The sequence below is a fragment of the Salarias fasciatus genome, chromosome 22 (assembly GCF_902148845.1).
Source record: "Salarias fasciatus chromosome 22, fSalaFa1.1, whole genome shotgun sequence".
Classification (NCBI taxonomy): domain Eukaryota; kingdom Metazoa; phylum Chordata; class Actinopteri; order Blenniiformes; family Blenniidae; genus Salarias; species Salarias fasciatus.
In genome coordinates this window covers 18,711,780-18,734,518 of record NC_043765.1, presented here as the reverse complement: position 1 = coordinate 18,734,518, position 22,739 = coordinate 18,711,780, and the positions used below count along the sequence as shown (strand labels likewise).

The window sequence follows — 22,739 nt, the reverse complement described above, 5'->3', positions numbered from 1 at the left end:
GGTTTGGGACATCATATGCATCATGACTAACACTGCACAGCCCTGCACCTCTTTCTAAATCAATGTCTCTGTACACATAACCTCTTCTTCACATGTTCATGCAATAATTAAGTCTCATTCCTGTTCTTGTGTCATCGAGACACTTGAGCGTCACTCTGGCTTTGGCTTGACTTTCAGAGTTTGGGCTCTGCTCCCCGGTTGCTAATTGCTGAGGTGCAGATGAGAGAAAACATGGACACTCGAAGCAGACTGATGCTTGGTCATCAGCGTGGTCATCCAAGGATGAGTTTCTCATGTCAGATGTGCTAGCACTGACAACATACTCCATGAATATCTTCTTCTTCTTGTAAATTATTGTTGACGTTTAAAAAAAATGGTCAGCTTGACTCGGCCATAGGAACCAAGAGCTTCAGTTGTGTTTGCTGCTTCTTTGAGTGACTCGATACACCATTCAGTAGTTGAACGTTGTATTGAAGAAGCAAGTTGGATGGCTTGCTGAAGTTAGACTTTATACCAGCCAGTACATAAAAAAAACAGTATTTGAGGTGATATCAAGACTCTTGTTTCTTCTCATGTGATGAATTACTGAGGCTAATGGTGATCTCCACTATTCAAAAAGATCATATATTACGTATAATACAATGTACTGACAGTTTCACTCAATCCTAATAAGCTACATTTCCTGCATATAGAATATAGCATGTCATATATATTCAGATGAAGACATTATAAAAATCAAATTATTAAATTAAGCTCGGAATAATGAAAAATATCAGAACCTCTGCTACAATAAGTCTCATCTTGGCCCACTGTACCTTTATCCATCATAACATTTGTTGTACATGATTGCAAAAGAACCCGGCCTTTATCTCCCTTGTCTTGATTGCCATGTGGGATCATGGGACAATGCAGGATATCTGTGAAGTTTTCTTTTTTTTAAATTTAAAGTTGAATGATGTGACAGAATTCAAAACACCAAAAATAGTTTGATTAGAAACGTTTGACAGACAGAAAGTGTGGTATAGATAGAGGGACACTACATATACTCCAACATTAGAAAAAAAAAAACAATCTTTAAAAGTGTGATGTGCCTTTATGTTCTGGTTTTATGGAACAAGATGAAAGAAAACAGCGAACAAAAACATCATCTAGTTCAAAAAGTGGTATAAGAACTTCATTTTGAATGGCAGTGGAAACAGGTGTGGGGAAAGCTACTGCAGTAATCAACTTTTTTTTTCCAGAAAGGACAAAATTGGTCTAAATTCTTCTTGCTCCATTTTACACCCAAGTTATCATTGATGAGGTCAACTGTAGAATTATGCTAATTTGATTATCATTTTTTTCATTATATAATTTGTATTCCTCTCTCTCTCTCTCTCTCTCTCTCTCTCTCTCTCTCTCTGTCTCTCTCTCTCTCTCTCTCTCTCTCTCTCTCTCCCTCCATCCATCCCACTCGAGGTTTTGGGCCGTGACGTATTTACTGACGGGGAAGCGCGAGTTTTCACACAGGTGCTCCATCTGCTTGCCGGTGCGACTATTTGTGGGGATAAACTTCGCCTCTCTCCCTCTCTCTCTCTTTTTCTTTCTCTTTCTCCCTCACTCTCTCTCTCGGTCTCTTCCCGTGAACATCCTCTCTTGTTAACACGCGCACCTTCCTTCCTGCCACTCACTCAGCCTCCGTCTGCCAGGGAGAGGACGCATTTCTCCTTTTAACATAATAAATTCATAACCGAGGGGGGAGTTTTAGGCACTTTCTCCAAGAAAAGACGTGACATCTGGTGAATAACAGAGGACGACAAAAGATGCTGGATCGCTGCTGCCGAAAAGTCCAGTCGTTGCTCTTTGGATGCCTGGCTTGTCTGGTGCTGGCCTCTGTTGTAAACGCAGACGGTGAGTAAACATTTCAAGATTTTGGAACTAACAGATAAGCAAACATGCAAAAATGTCACGACCAGCGTCAGGCTGCTTTTGGGTTCACATTGGAACATTAAAATAGTTAGATCGCGAGCTGCTGGGTCTTTACGCACAGAAAACTGGCGTCTCTCTCGTTACCTGCTGCTCACCAAAACCCCATTTTCTATGTAAAGTCACACGATAACATCCATAACATGATCTAAACAATATTTTTTCATAAATCTTAAATGTGCATGTGCAAATACTGAGACTTTAGTCGTGAAATGATCCGTGCGTAAAAGTTGTGAAAGGTGCCCGCCGAGCTGCGCATTGCGCACGGTCATTTTTCCCTGAAACTCTGCAAATATGCTTTTTGTTATGGGTTGTTTTCCCAGTTCTTGTGTCTGAAAAGCTAAAAATGAGAGGGCAGCGTACAGTATAGTCCTCTATCAGTGGCTCCGCTGTTCTAAATTGGGCGTTTTGCTTTGCGTTGTCTGTGTGTATTTGTTCTTTCTGGAAGGATGATCCGCCAGATACCCTCATCGTGTTTTCTGTTACCCAAGGTGCTGTGAGAGCTCGCATGTTTTTTTCTAAAAAAGAAAAACTTTCGTGCATAGTTTCTCAAAGCCAAACATTGCTTTGAATAAACTGGAAAAAGTCCAAGCAGAAAAGTTCGTCTTACCCACTGTGAAACAGTGTGTAGGGGGACTTCATAATTGGATTAAAAAAAAGAAGAAGCAAGTATACATTTTAAACTGTTTAAATGATCAGGTTAATATCACATCTCTATTTTTAATCTTTTGATAAGCGATTTCTTTCTTTCTTTTATCGAATCCTAGTGAGATGAGAAAATATTTTCTCTGTCATCACTTGATTCAAATATTTATACATTTCTGTCTTTACAAGCGATCACTATTTTATTTTGTTAGTCCAGCATAAATGTGATTTGAATTACGAGGATTTTTCTTGAATATCCTGATTTCTATCAGAATCAGATTGGCTGAATTTGTACTTATATCTAAAATTCCTCTTTTTGAGTGTTTTGCCAGGCGAAAGGTTCCTAATAAGGGGCTCCTCTGACTCTCCGCTCCCTGTCTCTCATCAGGTCGAGTGTTTGTGTTGGACCTGAGGAACTCCTCCGGCCCGCAGGGCTTCAGAGATGCTGAGCGAGCCTGCGCCTCACAACACGCCCGTTTGGCCTCAGCCGAGGAGCTCCGTCACGCCGTGGTCGAGTGCTTCTTCTCCCCCTGCACCCGCGGTTGGCTTCACGGAGGCAAAATAGGGTAAGAAGAGAACAGAAGTGCTTATTTTTATTGTTTAAGGAGACTGAGGACTTCCAGAGAGAAAGCGAGAGAGAGAGAGAGAGGTCAAAGGTCATTTAGCTGTGTGCGCCTCTGTGTGCGTGTGACGGAGGCAGCGGCGGCAGCAATGGATGAAAGAGAAAGGAAGTAAACAGAGCGGCGGCGCTTACAGAGCGAGCGGGAAGATAGAGGAGTGACACATTTCGGGGGGGAAAGAGAAAAAGACGAGAGGAAGAGATGGAGAAAGACTCCTCTGTTTCTTCCTGCAGGAGGAGGGAATTCTGAGCCGGGGTGTCATGTCGACAACTGCCTCCATTTACACCTCTCGTCTCCACGGCAACGCGACACACAGCCCTCGGCTCCCAGAGACGGGAACAGGCAGACAGACATGCAGAGGAAGGGAGACGATGACCCACGTGGCTCAAAATAACAGCCGAAAAGTTACACCGATCAACATTTTTTAGCAGTTTTTGACAAATAATTAGCAAAAAAAGACTTTTTTTTTTATTCCTCTTGAGAAAACATAAAAATATACTTTATTTACACTTTGAAAAAGAAAAGTTTCATTTCATTTGAGGTGACACAAAAAGTACTGTACTTCACTATAGATTAAAGAACAATGAATGTAAGAATTAAAAAAGGCATAAGGTATTCTAAGAAATGAAAAGAAGGAAAACATGAAATTAGAATATTTTAAGACATTAAAAGAGTAAAAAAGGTACATATGAGATGAAAATCTTCATACAAGTTGAAATGGGCGTTAAAATCTGAATAGAATAAATTAAGGAGTTGCTTCAAAATGGCGATGGCCCTCAAAATGACGAACGTCTGGTGGCAGGAAAAGCTGACACATTTTTTTTTTTTCTCTCGCTCCGTACGTGTTGGTCAGCGGACATCGACTTTCGCACTTGCTTACCAGGTTTCACACTTTATCATCCCTCTCCGCGGCCGTGTCTGCCGAGGTCAGGAGCTCCGTCTTCCTGCTCGGGACGTGACAGGAGAACCAGAAATAGAACAGATGAGAGTCTTCATGTGTAAGCTGGTGGAATCAGCTCGGGCTCAAAATGCTTCACGCTTTTCCATTTAATGGAAGAAACTGAGTAGAGAAGTGTCCCAGTAGACTTTTTGATAAGCAAATGGGCTGCAATATAGTGGATGGATGGATGGATGGAGGGAAGGATGCAGGACTATCAGCAAAGAGTTTGCAATTGAAGTTCTTTCCTGCACTGTTCCTCATCTCCCTTTTTTTTTAACAAGCCAGAGCGTTGGAAGTATTGTTGTGTATTTGTTCTCACTAGGCAGACATAATAACATGCAAAGAGCATTAGAGAGGACGCCGTGTATCAACAAGCAACCTGAAGGGTAAAAGTTTATGTTTTGTCTTCTGGGAGATTTGGCCAGAAAACAGATGAAAACTTAAAATTCTATCCATTCTTTTTTTTTTTTTTTGAAGGACTTTATAACAGTCAGCTGTAGTGGACTCAAGTGACTCTGTTTGTGATTTTATAATCTCCTCTTGCTGAAGAGTCAGCTAATCAAATTAATTCAAACCATCTTGTGTCGGCGATGTTCAAAGGATGTACATGTAAACTGCAGTGTTGTATTAAATCTCTTACAAATTGTCAATTGTTTATTGCTCTTAAAGGTGGTGTGCGCGTCGAAAAGCAGCCTCTTTTTTTGGTGAAAATGTAAAAAGTGTGTTTTTATCAGCCAATTTCTCTTTTTTCTGTTGCTTTTTTGGGCATAATACACACTCTCACCCACTTTCCCCGTCGTCTCTTACTATCTCCTCCTCTTGTCCTCGCCTTTTATCTGACCTTTGCACTCCAGACACCCACAAGTAAGCAGAAAATGTCAGATAATTTTAGGAAGGGGCGGATTCAGACGTCAGAATTTCCAGCGGTTCAAGCTCGCGTGTCAGTTTGTTACATGAAGAACTGTGACATTCACTGTTTTCTGTCAATACTGTGAACTGCGGCGTTTTCCAGAAGCGTCTGCCTGGGTCTTCTGGATATTGAACTTTAAAGCCTCGCAGCTACTTGGACAAACCGCCGGCCAGGCCTCTGGGTCTGTTGCAACAGCAGGTCTTTCTGGGATTGACTGTTGCCTTAACATCTTCGTCTCACCTGTCAGTCATGTGTGTGTGCTGCCCCGGTAACCAAACTCAATAATACCACCAAACCCAACACACACCGATGGCGATGTTATCACGTTGTCAAATGTTAAAGTCTTCCCGGGACTTGAACTTCAGGTTTCTCCGAATGGTGTGTGTGCGCCAGGCAGGGCAGCTGCAGTGTGTGTGTGTGTGTGTGTGTGTGTGTGTGTGTGTGTGTGTGTGTGTGTGTGTGTGTGTGTGTGTGTGTGTGTGTGAGAGAGAGAGAGAGAATGGAGTGAATATCTAAAGACTGCTTCACTGATATGATCCATAAGAGGTGAAATTTAACCACCGTGTAGCATTTTGGCAATACAGGGTGTGTGTAGGGGGACAAACACACAGCTAACCTTCACACTACCACTCACCTGACCTAATTTGCTCTAAAAATGTAGCCATTGTCCAAATGTCGACATGGGTTTTTGCTTTTTACCTCTTTCCTTCTCTCTCCCAATCACACTCACAGAGAGCTGGATGGCTGCTAAAACAGACCTTGTTCATTTTGAGTGTTTTCTCGATTATTTCTGTCTTGCACCCAATCTCTCTCTCTCTCTCCCTCTCTCTCTGTCTCACCCTCAGACTTTTGTCCTTATAAGCAGAAGTTAGCATGGCACAAGCATGCAGTGTGACTCAGACCGCTCTCTTCTCACAGCCTTTCTGCACTGCCAGTCAAATTCTTTCCAATCACTGCTGCTTTGATTAGGCACCCACACACACACACACATGCACGCACTTAAACCCCAGCCAAGCGTTCGCAGCGAGACCTGCTATTAGAGAAAAGTGTGTGCCAGGATGCTCGTGGAGTCCGTCAGACTTTGAATTGTCCTCGCCGCCACCGGGGTGGACCGGTGCCGGCCGTTGCCATGGGAACATGATATGAATGACCTGGGGAGTCGGAATAAATGCTTATCTGGTGTTTTTGGATGACAAATAGCCCAATAATCTAATAATGTGGCAACTGAAATAGACGGTTCGCTCAGCAGTTTTAGCCTCTGCAGCTTGCAGGCGATTTGCACTCCCTGCATTATTTGGCCGCTGTGGAGTACGTAATAGATTAAGCCCATAATGTTATGATTGCTCTAAATGAGGGTGGCTGTAATTTAAAGCATCTACTGTGGGAAAATCTGTCCCCGATGTGCAGTGGTGTGATAATATTATGCCACACAGCAGAGCTGCTGATAACTGCTGCGTGTTTCAGACGTGATGTGTCTGAGCTGATGTCATGTTGGAAAAACATTTACAGAGGCAACACATGTAACGGTGGTCACTCAGAGAGCACTGGACGGCGGGAGGGCGTACATCCCAGAGTACGGTCTAATTGCCCATATACATACATAAAGCAGAGCTGCAGCTTCGCGTATAATATTACTCCAAAGACCCATCAAATCACTGCTCTTTCAGTTTTATTAAAGGTGTCAGGAACATTCGACGCTCTTTTGAAAATAACAGAATCATTATTGTTAGGATATTTTCAGTTAATGGCCTGCGTTTATTGTTGCCATTTTCAGGAGAACAAAATGTTACTGGAATAATCCGCTGGATGATTGTTGATGATTGGACTTCTGCAATTGTTCACGGTTACTCAAAGCATCTGGTTTGGATAAAAACGCTTCAGACGAGCGTTTCCTAATGCGTGGGTCAGGGCCCCTTTCATAATATTAGACATTTTGAGAACTTTTACAACTATTGAGGATAATGGCATCAGCAACGAGTTTTTTTTAACAGGAAATCATCTAATAAATTCAGAAGCTTCCAAAACTTACTGAGACCTCTCCTACATCTCATACAACCCCCCAAAAAAAAGCTCAGAAGCAGGGGAAAATTCAAATAATCTTTACCGGAAATAACCTTTCTGTTGTTCATTGACTGTGTTTATTTCTTCATCTCGACTCTGTCATTCGATTCTTTGCCGTTGTAAAGAGATTGAATGTGACCTCCTCATCATTTCCCACTGTCAACATTAATATGAGGCTGCAAATGTCTCCGTGGCTGCATTGCGTGCTCCATCGTCTGGTACTTTGGTGCAGTTAATCAGATATTCAGCAGAATATTGAGCAGCTTTAATGGTGCAAAACTCGAACACTATTTTTGCACCGTGACTCATCAAATAGCTTAACATTCATTTCAGCTTTTCCCGACTGTGAAAAACACCGAAGAAGTGAGCTCAAAGTGAAGTCAAGGATATGAAAAGTCTAGCAAAACACTTTCTATTCAAATTGCTTTCACTGTTGATTTTTCCCCCCCTTTTTTCTCCAATGCAATAAAACACATATCTAGTGTGTAGAGAGAAAATTTCTGTTGCTGTATCAAGGTACAAAATGTGTAAATGTCTGTTTTTGAATATGCGAGTGCGTTTCAAGCGAATGCTCTTGACTTTATTTTGATTTTTTTAATTTTTAATTTCTAAGAGCTTCATTGCTGGAGGCTCTCTGTCATATTATGTTGTAATTAGCCAGCGTGTAATTTAACTTTAAAAGGAGAACGTTTGTGTGTGTATGTGACTGCTTTGTGTGTGTATTTGCAGGACCACTGTGTGCAATATTGTTGGCAGTGCCCTGAAAGCAGTGGACGTAAGGATGGAGAACACTACAGATGTCCCTGCACATCTGGATGCCTTCTGTATCAAAGATAAAGGTCAGTGAAAGCTCAAATTTGACTGTTTGGACTTTTGAACAGGAGAATGAGTGATTAACTTTGATGGATACATTTTTCTGTTTCTTCAGATATTTGCAAGATTGTAGAATTTATATTATTGCAGATGAATTTTTTTAATCTTAAATTGATTTGTGCAGATGGAGCTGAAAATTTTAAATGAAAAACCTTTTTTCCACGGCCATGTTTTGGACCGGAGAGGGTAAAGCACATCAGTTGATGTTTTGGATCGGATTAGTATTGAATTCCACCTGCAAGAGGCCTCTGGTTTTCACTAATAAACAGGAGAGCTACTGTACCGTGACTGTTTACTCACCACACATGCCGAGGCTGGAACAAACACCCTGCTGTGGAGGAAAATGTACACATCGCGCACATCCACTAAATGCACGTAAAAGCACATACGCAGCTTTATATTGTAGGTCTTGGTGATATATAAATATTATTTGGGGTGTTTCAATTAGTGAGGCTTCTTAAAAAAATGAAACAAGTCTGCAAAGCAAAGAAGAAATAAGTAATGTTGCACTGATTACCCTGTTTATTATCAAACAAGGACAGATCCATCCGTCACAATGAAATAAACACTGTGTTCTGTGTTTCCTGCGGCCAGACGTCCCCTGCGGCGACCCGCCGTCCTTTCCCAACGCTCGCCTGCAGGGACACTCTGGCTTTGAGATGGGAGACGAGCTCCTCTACACTTGCGTCCCAGGATACGTGATGCCCAGCGGACAGTCTGCCTTCAGCCTGCTGTGCGACAGCTGTGGGGAGTGGTACGGACTGGTGCAGATCTGTGTCAGAGGTACGCAGAAGTCTGAACCGTTTCTCTTGAAAAGCAGAGTACAAACGCAAAGAGGCCGAAACTGACAGCTCCCCTCTTGTGCTTGCACGTCAAAGCTTTGAACTTTGACCCGCACTGGACACCAGAAGGAGGTCAATCTCTTCACTTTCTTGCGTATTAGCCGGGGGTTCGTTAGGTAACCAGTGCTCGGTTCCTGGATCGTGGAACACAGAGCCTCGGTTGTGAGGCGGGATGAAAATGGCCGCTCTGACACCTCGGTGCGACATGCCATGATGTGGCTGGGTTCATAGCCGAGGGAGAGACGGAGTCTATGAAGGCAAAAGGCTAGCAGCGTGGATTGCTAGTAAACACATTCATAGTTAACATATCGGTTCCTGATCTATCACAAGATGAAGCTGTAGAGTCACGAGTCAAAAGAAAGAACCGTTTAACCAAACAGGACAGGTGAAGTAAGGCAGCCATGAAAAACTTTGATATCAGTTTGACTTTTCATGTTGTAAACACTGAGTTTTTTAGCAGACTCTCTGTTTTTCTTGTGTTTGCATACTATTTGCTACAAATTGGCCAAATCAGTACTAAAGTCTGGTTCCATTTTTAACCAGAGATTAAGAGCATCTCTACTGAGTTTCATGTTGTCAACTGGAAGTATTTATAATTAAAATATTAGTTGATTTTTTCAAATATGATTCATTCTTTTGTGTCTGCAGATCAAACTGAAGGCCACGTTGACTACGAGGACAAGTTCATTGATTCTCACGGAGCAGCAGAGCGAAATGACGAGAGGCCAGAGGAGGCACACGGGGAAGTGTTGGAGGAGGTGCATCCGGATGAACATGGAGAGCTGGAAGTGTTGGGGGAGGTGATTGATCAGAGCAGGGCGTTTGAAGGAGCTGTAGAAGAAGGAGACAGAACTGAGGAGAGGGCTGTGGAGGACTTCATTGGCCATCCCCGGTGGGAGCAGGAGATGACCGAGGTGGCGAGGACCGACACAGCTGCCGCGACGGAAGCGCCTGTCTCTCTTTTGTCCCAGAAACACATGTTCTGGTTCCCTTCCGAGGCCTTCCAGGAGGAGGGGTCTCCTGTCGCCGCCGATCCGGTCGCACAGACAACACAGAGAGCCTCAGGCGGTCAATCGGAAGAAAGCAAAGAGCTCAAGAGTCTAGAAGGACCTGATGATCAACGTCCTGTTGATTTTGATGATCATGATGATGAAAGAGACAGAGATGATGACCACGACGGCGTTGACCGAGACGACAGCCGCCACGACGAACAGGACATCCAGGACAGCCACTACGACGAAGACGATAAAGACAGTCACTTTGTTGATCCAGACGAAGGCGACAGTCACCAGCAGGAAGATGTCAAGCACCCGGCTCAGTATGATGACCTGGACACACGGGAACGCCATGACGACGACGACGATCACGATGACCATTATGACATGGGCGAACACGAAGAGGACAACGATCGCGTTCATTACGGCAGCCGGGAGATCGACGATGGAGACGACACTCCCGATGAACAGGAAACCTACAAAGATCACGACGATATGACCGATGACCACGAGGGGGAAGGCAGTGAACATCCTGAAGTGTCTGAGGAGCAATCAAAATACGATGACCACGACGATCATGACGACCACGACGATCATGACGACCACGATGATCATGACGATGGGAAGGAACTGTCTGACACGGATGAAGATGATCATCATGACCATGATGATCATGATGACCATATACACAAAGACGATGAAGATCCCGACAGCCACGAAGATGATTATGGTCGTCAGCGCGAAGTCTTGTCTGTACCAACAAACGAGCGTCAAAACTTCACTCAGAAGGAAACGGGAGGGAAAGTCACCACGGACGAGATGTGGCTGGACGGCTACCCTGTCGTTCAGGAGGAAACGGAAGGCGACTCCACAACGGAGGGGTCTAAACCAGAGGACAGAGAGAGGGGGAGTGTTGTCAAGGCAACAGATACACCCAACGAAGTGGAAATCCGGAAACCCGGTCCTTACGCCACCTCGTCAGAAGAGCAGGCATCGCCAACGGTTCCCGAATCGGAACAGGGCGAAGTGGAGGAGGATCTGTGGCCAGGTTTCATCGGGACATCTGCGCCTGCAGGCGACCCTTTAGAGCCTTCAGACTCCCCCTCCTTCTCCGACACCCTGGACTACGACACGCAGCAGGCGGCTCCTACCCACTCGTGGCTGGGTGATCTGACCGAGCACCCGTTCCTCGACCACGGCCCGGCTCCACCGGTGCGGGACGACGACGACGTCTTCGCCGGAGTGATCGAGGAGCACACGGTGCGCAACCTTCCCGGCGAGACCGGCGACAGGGGGGAGGTGGAGGGGGAGATGGAGGAGACGATCTGCGCGGGCGAAGACTGTCCCCCCAACACACCCGCCTCCTCTGCCAGAGGGCCCACAGTGGCCGCCATCATCGTGGCAGTGTGCGCCCTGGCCACCGCCGTCATCGTCGGGGTCTGGTGTTACCAAAGGCAACAGCGAAAGAGTTCAATGTATGAGATGAACGGAAAGGGCCAAAGTCAGAGCAGACAGGCCCAACAGATAGAGATGCAGCAGAAGGTGTAGGAGGGAGCGATGAGTAGAAGGACTACGGTAAAAGGCAATGAGAGGAGGAGAGCACAGCTCCTGATCTTGTTAGAAATGAATGCATATTTGAAGATCTTGCAGAGGTATGAACGGATTACTTCTACGAAAGAGGAAAATCTGGCACACTGGTCAAGAAGAGGCAAAAGAATACTACCTGACGCTTAATGCAGTACGAAGCAGGACGGCGAGCTTTCTCTTCATTTTTCAACTCCAAGGAAATACACTTGTCCTTGTTATACCTTTCCATTATTTTCAATGTGTCGGCATCTAGCTGGACACACGAAGGAGCTGTGACTGGGCTGGACTCAACCCCAGGAACTGTGAGTGGAGATCATGAAGAAACGATGGCGTTGGTGAACCTTCCTGAATACGAATATGAACTGAGACTTTAACCTCCAAAACTATTGGACGTTGTGGTAAAGATTATTGTGTTACTTTGCTGTTGTTTTCATTGACTCTGACCTAATTTTTATTGTTTGGATTTATTTTTTTTTTAATCTACAGCCTTGTTTTGTGTGTTGTTTGTATAAAAACTGCAGTCATCACCTGAGTGAACATTTCAGAGCAGATTTTGAACAGCTTGGCAAACTCCAGGTCTGGTAGGCTGACAGGAACAATCAACAAAGAGACGATGGTTAATGATGGCTGTGAAGAAAGGTATGATGGGAAGGAGGCGATGAGAGAGGCCAAAGAAAGGAGGAAGCGAGCGTAGCAGTGTGATGGGAGGAAACTCATGAGACTGTTCCGTCTCTGTTGGTTTTGACAGTCGGCTGGTGAAACATACAGACGCATGAAGACTGCAGACTCAGCTCTATGGACGTGTGTGAGGAAAAAGTGTGAATGTGTTTGTGTGTAGTCCCGTTTTCCTGTCTTTGTGGGGTCCAATAACTTGGGTGTACATAGTCTTGTGGGTCTGGCTTAACTTAGGGCCATAAAATGCTAGGAAACCACACATATCTGGCAGTAGGGTTACGGTCAAGGTTCAGCACTTAATTGCGAAGAGACAGGAGGATGCATTGCATCAACAACAGGACTTCACAAAGTTAGCGGTGCAAGAATATATGTTTGTTTGTTTGAGTGAGTGAGCACACTGCACTGGCTGGATCTGACATACCTGGTGAACACTGGTTTATATGTATTTTAGGGTTAAACTGGAGTTTAAGGGTTTAGGTTAGGATTAGGGTTAGGATCTAACAGCCGCGATGATCGAGGTGAGTACGGGACAAAGGAATACATTACAGCAATGCGAAGGTAGAGCCAGTGTGTGTGTGTGTGTGTGTGTGTGTGTGTGTGTGTGTGTGTGTGTGTGTGTGCGCGCGCGCGCGAGGCCCAGCAGTACACTGTGTCTGAAGTTTTTGGATGAGGTGATACTTGCATGAACGCTGACGACATTTTTAACCAGCCAGAGATGAAACTCTGAGGCGCTCCCCTGGCAGCAGGGAGCCCAGATATCAGGCTCCAGCTCGAGAAACGTCACTGATCGTTCGGCTGCTTTGTTTGAGTCTTTAAATCAAAGTTCCATCAAAAACGTTTCCGACATACTGGTAACTTGGCTTCAACACCTGTCCTCAAATGTTGAACTTGACGAGTAGACATGCGAAAGTAACAAATATAATTACAGATTTTATTCACTACATCGCTTCATTAAATGTTGTTTAGTGAGTTTGAGTTTACTCTGATTGATTCCCTATTAGCAGTTAAGGATGTCCTCTAGACTGGACAAGGGAATAATTTGATGAATACATTTCTGACTAATTCTTGCTGATTGTTGTAATAATTAAAAGAAATCATGGAAGATAAATAATAAAGTTCATAATTAATTTCAGGCGATGATTAATTTTTCCAGAGGGGTCACATAAAATACATGACTGCTGAAGGGCTAAATCTCTCAATAAAAAAAATTACAGTGTTACAATGTTTCCTGTATCCTGCCCAGATTTCCCCATAGTATATCAATCTGGTAATGTTAGATCAATGTTTCAATCCCAAATATGCACACATCCTCACATTTGACTAAAATACATGTAATTATTGTTTTTTTTTTTTTTTGTCCACATTTTGATAAAAGGTCATCCTGTCTGAACTGGGTGTGGACTGTTTGCTCTGCAATGTGCTGATATTGAACTCCTGTTTACACGCTCATCAATAAACAATACAAATTTAAATATGTTTGAATTGTCACAATAACGCTTAGATGAGAAAATGTTTGTCCAGTGGTGAGGAGAGCCGAACTCTCAAGCAATATTTTAATAATTGTTTGGTTTAAAATATAGCATTAGGATTACAATGTATTGTCATTACAGATGTATAAGTACATAGTAACAAAAAACTGTTCGACCATCATAAGTGACGACAAGGTTCAGTTTTATGTGTCAGCAATAATAAAGGATCTTCTTTTCTGTCTCCAAGTTTCATAAAAAAAATAGGAGTACAGATTTAAACAACATGTATTTATGTTTCTGTAAATATGAATCTAAAAACTCTGTGAAGATGCTGTAAATACTGCAGTTTGTGGGAAGTAAAACTACACATAGCTCAATTACTATGGCGATCAAGCCGAGCTGAAGGTGGACTTTATCCCTCTTTTCTCACTCAAATCAGCCGTAGAGGGCAGTTCTGGTCCCGGAGAGCCACGATCACGCATGGTTTCGACAATTCCTCGGTTCAACAAACACTTTGTTGTTATCAAAGTTTCCGCAGAGCCTTGAGGTGACAAATTAATAAATAAAATGTAATTAAATTATGTGTTGAAGCAGGAAGACATTGAAAACATGCAGAGCTGTGGCCCTTCAGGACCAAAAGGACCCACCTGTGGTACGATAGACTATATATGGAGAGAGCATATCTATACTGAAGTATCAGATAGTTGTGTTTCTGGTCAAACGTCAGAGTTTTTCATGTCTGAAAACCGAGGAATGATAAAACACTGAGGTTAAACTTGGGATCTGAATGACACAGATAAGTGCAGAATTTAAACAAATTTACAAAAAGTGTTTCGGTTTCATCTCAAACTGCAGGATGTTTGATGTCAAGATGGAAAAATGTACTGTATACATGTTTTCTAAGTCAAAATAAACTTTCAAACATGTCGTGTTTCTCCTCCTCCTTTGTCAGGGTCAAATTAACTGTCTTGAGGTGTCACGTTCATCTGCAACCTTGAATCCCATTAATCAGACATCCGTCATTTACACAAACAGGGCTTTTTATCAGTCGCCATCTTCTGCTTCTCTGACCAAAATGTTTACAAGTGAGAAAAAAAAAGCATCAAAAGATGAAGTGGAGTTGAGACAGAAGGAGGTGTGATGAAAAAGACAGGTAAATAGAGGCTGGAGAGCAGGCGGACACAGAGTCCGAGACACACGGTAATACAGAGGGAATGTTCCCCTGTGGGCTTTTAACGCCGACGTGTGACAAACTGCACAGAGACTCAATGTTCAAACATGATTAAGCAACTCAAGAATTTTCTCTCTGCTCGGCTCTCTGATCCATTCTCCTGTCCCACCGCTGGGAATTTTTCTTCTTGCGGTCACTTCAGTTAAAAACCATTGGAGTGAAGAGAGATCTAATCAATAAAAAATCAGCAGATCCCAATAGAAAGTCCATTAAAAACATACAATTAGTCTTTCCTGACAGATTAATTGAGTTTTCATGTTCTCCCTGTGCATGACTGGATTTTCTCCTGAAGTCCAAAAACATTTGTGAGGATAATTTATGTCTAACGATCCATCTTCTATCCCTGTCCACCAGAGACAGGCCGCCAGTCCATGACAGGGCAAACACACACTAATTAACCTCACGTGTGTTTTTGGACTGAGGGAAGGAACCAAAGCACCGAAGGACACATGGGAAGAACATGCAAACTGGGTCCACCCAAGATGAATGATGCTTTTGGACTGCATGAGAAAACATGCACAGGGAAGATATGCAAACTCCCTGTAGGAATGGCATCCCATAGGACCACTTCACCACCATGTGGTCAAACACAAGCCGATGATGCAAGGACCAGATTTTTATAAATGTATTTTATTGTCAAAAAAGAAAATTCTGAAAGAAAACGTAGATGATTCACAGTGAGAAAATGAATTCATAAAACAGTACGTACAAATATTTCTGTCCTCTGTATCATTGTCTTTCAATTATTTTCCCCGCTGTGCTGTGAAGTTTATCCCTAGACACTTGGTGCACCATTTCAAAAAGTAGAATTCGGGCTGTTGAGCTGCTATTAAAGACACAGTGATCAATCAGAGACTCTCAGAAAAACCCAATAAATACTAAGTTTGGGAGTGTTTTGCTGTAAGTGTGTGTGTTTTTCAGTGTTTCGGCAGAGTTTTCAACCTGGGTTATTCATCCTCGTCCAGGAACTCGTCTATAAACTCCACCACCTCCCCCTGAAGACAAAAAAGAGAGAGAACAATGAACCAGGGACCACTCAGGAGGGTCTGGTGTCTCATTTCAAAGTGGATTACCACAAATCCTCCCGCTCACGGATCTATCTGTGTTTTCTCATATCGTACATTACTGAAGAGATTACAGTCAAGCAGTGAATGGAGTTTACTGTGTACAGCATGTAATCCTGCTTTATGGTGGCCTGGCCTGATGGCCACAGTTGCTTTGTGCTGCATCAGAATAACTGAAGGAAAGCTGATGCCACACTGCCACCTGGTGGCCGCCCGCGGTGCTGCAGTCTGATAGACACACGGCACATTGTACTGCAGGGCGTCACGTGACCACAGTGAAGAATCCAGGGATTTTCCATAAGTTACACGAGGACAACGGCTATGAGAGCGAGGCAGGCAACCCAACGTGAACTTGATTCATGGAAATCACACCGGTGTGCTCCCATCTGATGCCGCCTTATCTCATTCGGATGCAGCCACCTGGCTGCAGGCGTCCTGCAAAAAGCATGAACAGAGAAAGGACGCCAGCCACAGATACGCACCTCGTCGTCGCTCACCAGACGCTGCCTGGAGAAGTCCATCATCTCCATCTGCATGGTCGTCTGGTTGTAGTACCGCACTGCCTCCTGCAGCAAACAAACACACGGAGCAGTTTAAAAAAAATGACACATTTATCTTTTATCCTGAAAAAGCCCCATTAAAGAATTGGAAGGTAGATCCCTTTAAGTGAGTATGAGGACCGTATGTAAGGGTGGCAACCTGTCTTTGTCTCAAACGTGAATAGATTTATTATTATTAGAATTATAAATCGAAAAACTTGAAACTATTTACATATATTGTCTCCACTAAGTCTTGGAATGATTTTCCATGCGAAGTTTATAAGTTCTCTCTTCAAGCTTGGATTTTTTTATTGCTACTCCTTTTTAGACCTTTCAAAAATACACATTTGTGACGGTAAAAAGCCTGGAGGTGCGAGTTTGAGTGTCCTGTGACGGACCGGTGATACAGACGGTTGAGCAGAATGTGAAAACACTCACCGATCTGGGGAGGAAGTCCTCTTCCGTCAGCCCCCACTGGTCTTTGTGGTACTTGTAATAGGCCACATTGTTCTTCATGACTTCATCACTGGGGTCAAAGAGCATGTAGCTGACGGCACAGGGCACCGCGTTCTTCAGGTCGTTCACTGGAATCACAAAGATGCGAATGCTTTCAGTGGAGTAACTTACACACAACCCAACAGATGAAAATCTGAAGCGCAAGCGCACCGCAGACGAGAGCAGACTCACATTTGTAATATGCAAACTGCAGGTAGTGGTACATGGTGGCCACAAACTTCTCCACCACAAATCCTCCGACGACAGGCGTGAGATCGCTCTCACACTTCACCTTCCTCTCCAGCACCTCGATGTAGTGATCTGAAGAGGAAAGGAACGCAATTACACTTTTTCTGAACTCAAGACGTTTGCAGGAAGATCATACAATCAGGAAGCAAAAACGTGGAATATTTTTGACCAGCTGACCAGCGATGGACGGGTAGAAATCTTTGAAGTCTTTGACGTCCCGCGGACCCTCGGATGCGGCCAGGCACTCATCGTAGACCTTGAAGAAGTCCCTCAATGCCAGCTCCATGTCTGATACGGAGGTACGGAAGTTATCCCCATTGTAGGCCCTCACTGCTCGCACAAACAGCATCTGGAACAAAAGTAAATACCAGTCGTTGCACAATGAGGCGTTAAAAAAAATCTTTTCATGCTTTATCAAACAAAATAGTGAGAATTCTGTCAAAAACCATCCCCAAAAAGAAGCCTGTTGATTTAATATGAAGGTTTAAACTTTAAATCTTATATAGAATATACTCCTTTCATGTTCTAGGTGTCACGCCCTGTGTCCCTGCGTCCTCGTGGAGGCGCTGGGGTCCTGTTCTGTTTGTCTGCCCTCATGTTCTCCTGCCTCGTTACTCCCTGATGTGCCTCACCTGCCCTGCCATGTATTTAAGTCCCGTGCTCCAGGTGTGTCTTGTCGGCTCCTTGTGGGTCTGTCTGTGTGCTTCCATGTCTCTGCCTGCACCTCCGCTCTGTTTGCCTTTTTGTTCCTGAGTTCCCGATTTGTCTTGAGTTCTGGATTCCCTTGTTTTGGAAAACAAAGACTTTTTTACCCCGCCTGGCTGCCTGCGCCTGGGTCCTTCCCCCCCGCACCCGTGACAGAAGGAGCCAACCACGTCTGGACCCAGCAGGCAGTAAGTCCTACCCCCCGGATCCCCTGCCTCTGGCCGCCGCCGAGGCTGCTCACCCCCGGACCATGTGCCTATGGCCCCCCGCCGGCGAAAGAAGCACGCGCCCCTCCAGGGCGTGTGCCGGCAATGTTGCTCGCCCCGGCGAAAGAAGCCCACGCCCCCTGGGCGTGTGCCGGCGAGGCTGCTCGCCCCCGGATTGTGTGCCTATGGCCCCCCCGCTGGCGAGAGAAGCTCGCCCCCAGATCATGTGCCGCCATGCAGTCCCGACCTGTCCTGTTCCCCCGTTTGCTGCCGGCGACCCGTTCCCGTTTGCTGCCGGCGACCCGTTCCCGTTTGCTGCCGGCGACCCGTTCCCATTTGCTGCCGGCGACCCGTTCCCGTTTGCTGCCGGCGACCCGTTCCCGTTTGCTGCCGGCGACCCGTTCCCGTTTGCTGCCGGCGACCCGTTCCCGTTTGCTGCCGGCGACCCGTTCCCGTTTGCTGCCGGCGACCCGTTCCCGTTTGCTGCCGGCGACCCGTTCCCGTTTGCTGCCGGCGACCCGTTCCCGTTTGCTGCCGGCGACCCGTTCCCGTTTGCTGCCGGCGACCCGTTCCCGTTTGCTGCCGGCGACCCGTTCCCGTTTGCTGCCGGCGACCCGTTCCCGTTTGCTGCCGGCGACCCGTTCCCGTTTGCTGCCGGCGACCCGTTCCCGTTTGCTGCCGGCGACCCGTTCCCGTTTGCTGCAGGCGTGCAGCCCCAACCTGTCCTGCTCTGTTCCGTGCTGGCTGCCCGAGGGAGCACAGCACACCCCCGTTCCGTGCTGGCTGCCCGAGGGAGCGCAGCACACCCCTGGGAGCGCAGCACACCCCCGTTCCGTGCTGGCTGCCCGTCCGAGTCCCCGTCCGAGTCCCCGTCCGAGTCCCCGTCCGAGTCCCCGTCCGAGTCCCCGTCCGAGTCCCCGTCCGAGTCCCCGTCCGAGTCCCCGTCCGAGTCCCCGTCCGAGTCCCCGTCCGAGTCCCCGTCCGAGTCCCCGTCCGAGTCCCCGTCCGAGTCCCCGTCCTGCGCCAGGACGCGCACATGGAGAGGGGGGTACTGTCACGCCCTGTGTCCCTGCGTCCTCGTGGAGGCGCTGGGGTCTTGTTCTGTTTGTCTGCCCTCATGTTCTCCCGCCTCGTTACTCCCTGATGTGCCTCACCTGCCCTGCCATGTATTTAAGTCCCGTGCTCCAGGTGTGTCTTGTCGGCTCCTTGTGGGTCTGTCTGTGTGCTTCCATGTCTCTGCCTGCACCTCCGCTCCGTTTGCCTTTTTGTTCCTGAGTTCCCGATTTGTCTTGAGTTCTGGATTCCCTTGTTTTGGAAAATAAAGACTTTTTTTACCCTGCCTGCGCCTGGGTCCTTCCCCCCCGCACCTGTGACACTAGGTTGCTAAAATTTTTATTGAAAGATCCAAATTCTAACCCCCACCACACAAGTAAAAGTTGAAGAAACCTCATAACACAGTGAAATATGGTATACGGTTTTTGTTTTGTTAGATTTTGAAACAATTATTTCCAGTATGAAGACAAAATGCAAACATCACAAAGTTGTTTTTCTCTTATTTCACCTTGTAGCACTGATCGGTTTGTAGTCAGAGCTTAACACTGCGACCCAGTAGTCTCAACATGGTCATTAGTTTCCTGAGACTGTGTCTGGTCCAGACACTAATCCATCCTTGTTCCTCAGGGAAGTGAGTGAAGATGACTTTACTCAGTATAAAAGGTAATAAATCGAACTGGGGTTCATACAGTAGCTGTCACTGAAAAGTTGATGAAGGAAAGGATGCAGTCCAAAGATGACCTGATCCCTTTAAACATCTTCACGTCAAATATCCAGCGGCCATGTTTTGACTTCAGCTGTGTTTCAGCTCTGCCTGAGGCTTTAGCACAGAGTGACACAAACTGTGAATCTGAAATTCTCATATTACTCCGTTCTTGCTCTCAATCTACCACTCATCTTTTTCTTGGAGCTTCAAGCGACTTCTGATGTGCAGAAAAATTATTTTTTTTTTTGTACTTTCTCTGCACCAAGAATCTACATATTACATCCAGTGTGCTTTTCCTCTCCATGAATAGATGAACAGTTTCATAACATTTCAACACATGGCAAATACTTGTATCCATTGTTCGTATTTTACATTCAGTGGTTCAAAAAACAGCTATTTCTCAGTGTTACGGTGTATTCTTACTTGAATTTTCATAAATCTGAGAATATGTTATAAAAAAAAGGAAAAGTAAATACATGTATAATATATATTTACAACCATACAACAAGAACCACACTGCAAGCTATAGAGTGGAATAGTGTGTGTGTGTGTGTGTGTGTGTGTGTGTGTGTGTGTGTGTGTGTGTGTGTATACCTCATAGGATTTGGTTTCCAGGTCTTTTAAGTGTTCCTCCGCTCCAGGCAGACTTTTGTAGTACGCCATGTTTTTCTGCATCATGTCGTCGTCCGGATGCTTCAGCAGGAAGGTGTGAGCAGCAGACACGGCCTTGGCCAGGTTGTTTGACTGAGACACAGAGGAAAAACACACACTAGTACCATTTATTTTTTGCAACACCAACAAACAGCAGCATGGACAATGCAGGGTCACTAACTGTGTCACTGCCCATCAAAAAAATTACTAAATACAAGCAAATTTAGAGCAAATTTAGAGCAAATTTAGAGACGTATGTATGTTTTGTCACTACTATCAGCTTGATTTCAACAGTTTACCTCATAATATTTTCGTTCAGTAGTTCTGTGAACTATTTGTCCATAATAATAATTCCATTAATAATTGATAACAATCATAATAACAATAAAAATGTGCATAGATCAATCACTTTGGAAAACAGACCGATGGAAGGACAAAGAGATAGGAAAATCAAATTAATGAATAAATTACTTGAAGGTTGGAAAACATAAATCAACACTAATAAATAAATAAATGGATAATTTAATGAAGCAAATAAATTATTTTAAAGCTCAAAATGAGATAAACAGTACTGAATGAACTGTTCATAAATTAATCAATTACTCAATTGAAAGTACAAACACCAGTTTAAAAAGCACACACACACACACACATTACATCTATATCAAGACAATAAATACACCTCTGATAGATCTGCATTTATCTTTTTCATCTACAAGTTTTTATTTTATTCTTCACATGTTACTTCCAAACCATAAACGATGTGTACTCCACAAGATAAACCTTAAATTTGAAGAAGTGGTGAAGAGAGAAGTCCTTGTTTCCGGATATCTATTTCTATCCCTCGTTAGTCATTCCATAACTACAGGCTGGTTAGAGTTGTGGGATCTGTTTTTAACCCTCTCGTGCATCCGTGGCACATCAGGAGAAATACCTGGAACTAGTAAAAACATCACTTCTTGTTGATCCTCCACTCAACCGGGACACACAGTGAATGTTTTAACCTCTTCGCCTTGTTTGACCTCTCTCCCTCTCTCTCTCGCGCGCGCTGCTCCTGTCGGTCCTCTACCTTGAAGTATGCGTACTGCAGGTATCTGTACGGCTCCCTCCTCTCGAACTCGTCGATGGTGTCCCGGCTGGGCATGGTCTGCCGGAAGGCGGGCAGCCCCTGCTTGCAGCGCTTCAGGCACTGCGCGCGCTTCATCACGTTCCCGAAGGCGCGCAGCTCCGGGAACTCCTCGAACCTCTGCTCGTCCTCCAGCCGCACCGAGCTGCAGTTGAGGTTGCAGAAGGCCTCGCTGTCCCGCAGCAGCCGGTAGAGGCGCAGGGACACCTCCATGTACTCCACCGTCTCCTTCCACTTCTCCCCGGTGTACTGGTCCAGCGCGTGCTTGTAGGCGGACTCCAGCGGCATCAGCTCTTGCCGGGGGAAACTCCTGAAGCTGTACTTCTCGTACTGGGAGTCCGCCGCGGCGGAGAGCAGCGCCACGAGCAGAGCGGAGAGGAGTTTGGGAGACGTGGACGGGGCCATTTTTGTAGGCTGGTGCAAATGGTGGAGGGGCTGGGATGATCCGGGGCTGCGTGTTGGTCCTGGGACCGCCTCAAGATCCACAACGTATCCGGGGCAGGAGGCTCCCCTCCCCCGCGGGCTCAGGGCAGGACCAGGCGCTCCGGACCGGGGCTCCTCCTCCCACTGAACTGCTGAAGTAAATCCCTGCTCTTGTTCTGGTTTGAATTACTCCCCCTTAGAGTTTAATTCAACAGAATAAAGTCTTTTTAATGAGTTGACACGTGAAGGATTTGGAAAAAAAACATGCATGAACTCAAACTATACTGCATTCTAACCTCCTGATTTTACTTGATTACTCTATTTAACGCTGCTCTGGAAAAGTTTTTACCTTTTTTCCCCTCCCTACAGTCACCAATTAAACCCCCGGTGAGTTTCCCTCCCCCTCTTCTGCCACGTAGAAACATTCCTGTTTGATGTGCCTCAGCTCCAAAAAGGGCCCAGACACATCTGCGTCTGTGCGTAAAACCAGCAGCGCGACCCTGCACGTTACTGCAGTTTGGGTGTAATTCAGAGGGGGTGCGGTCAGATTGGAGGATTATTCTCATTTCAATGTCCCCCTGAGGGGACGAGTCTGAGCTCGGGAGACCCTTTCGCTACCACGTTGACACATCTTGGAGGGCTTCAACTGCGCAAGAGCAATACGTGGTGCCCCAACTACCCCATTCAGTTTGAAAGCGCATTAAATCAC

The 22,739-nt window shown here is 45.4% G+C and overlaps 2 protein-coding genes across 2 annotated transcripts; one reads left to right on the top strand and one right to left on the bottom strand.

Annotated features, from left to right (window-relative positions):
* Positions 1 to 1,588: 1,588 nt before the first annotated feature.
* LOC115409935 (sushi domain-containing protein 5-like) lies at positions 1,589 to 15,792 on the top strand. Its single transcript, XM_030121286.1, has 6 exons — positions 1,589 to 1,890; positions 2,999 to 3,176; positions 7,871 to 7,980; positions 8,609 to 8,797; positions 9,505 to 12,706; positions 15,719 to 15,792. Exons 1-5 carry the CDS (start codon positions 1,803 to 1,805, stop codon positions 11,397 to 11,399), a joined length of 2,460 nt encoding a protein of 819 aa, XP_029977146.1. The 5' UTR covers positions 1,589 to 1,802; the 3' UTR covers positions 11,400 to 12,706; positions 15,719 to 15,792.
* Positions 15,434 to 22,052, bottom strand: LOC115409936 (cartilage-associated protein-like). The gene is made up of 7 exons (XM_030121287.1): positions 21,551 to 22,052; positions 20,425 to 20,574; positions 17,338 to 17,509; positions 17,104 to 17,232; positions 16,855 to 17,000; positions 16,360 to 16,443; positions 15,434 to 15,808 (listed from the first exon to the last, which is right to left on the bottom strand). The coding sequence occupies exons 1-7, from the start codon at positions 22,010 to 22,012 to the stop codon at positions 15,761 to 15,763; spliced, it is 1,191 nt and encodes a 396-aa protein (XP_029977147.1). The 5' UTR covers positions 22,013 to 22,052; the 3' UTR covers positions 15,434 to 15,760.
* Between the last annotated feature and the right edge of the window lie 687 nt (positions 22,053 to 22,739).

Coding starts and splice junctions, on each gene's coding strand:
- LOC115409935 (XM_030121286.1), top strand. CDS start 1,803: ATGCTGGATCGCTGCTGCCGAAAAGTCCAGTCGTTGCTCTTTGGATGC. Junction 1,891..2,998: donor CTCTGTTGTAAACGCAGACG/GTGAGTAAACAT, acceptor GTCTCTCATCAG/GTCGAGTGTTTGTGTTGGAC. Junction 8,798..9,504: donor GGTGCAGATCTGTGTCAGAG/GTACGCAGAAGT, acceptor TTGTGTCTGCAG/ATCAAACTGAAGGCCACGTT.
- LOC115409936 (XM_030121287.1), bottom strand. CDS start 22,012: ATGGCCCCGTCCACGTCTCCCAAACTCCTCTCCGCTCTGCTCGTGGCG. Junction 17,510..20,424: donor TGGAAACCAAATCCTATGAG/GTATACACACAC, acceptor CTTTTGTTCCAG/ATGCTGTTTGTGCGAGCAGT. Junction 15,809..16,359: donor GTCTGGTGAGCGACGACGAG/GTGCGTATCTGT, acceptor TTTTGTCTTCAG/GGGGAGGTGGTGGAGTTTAT.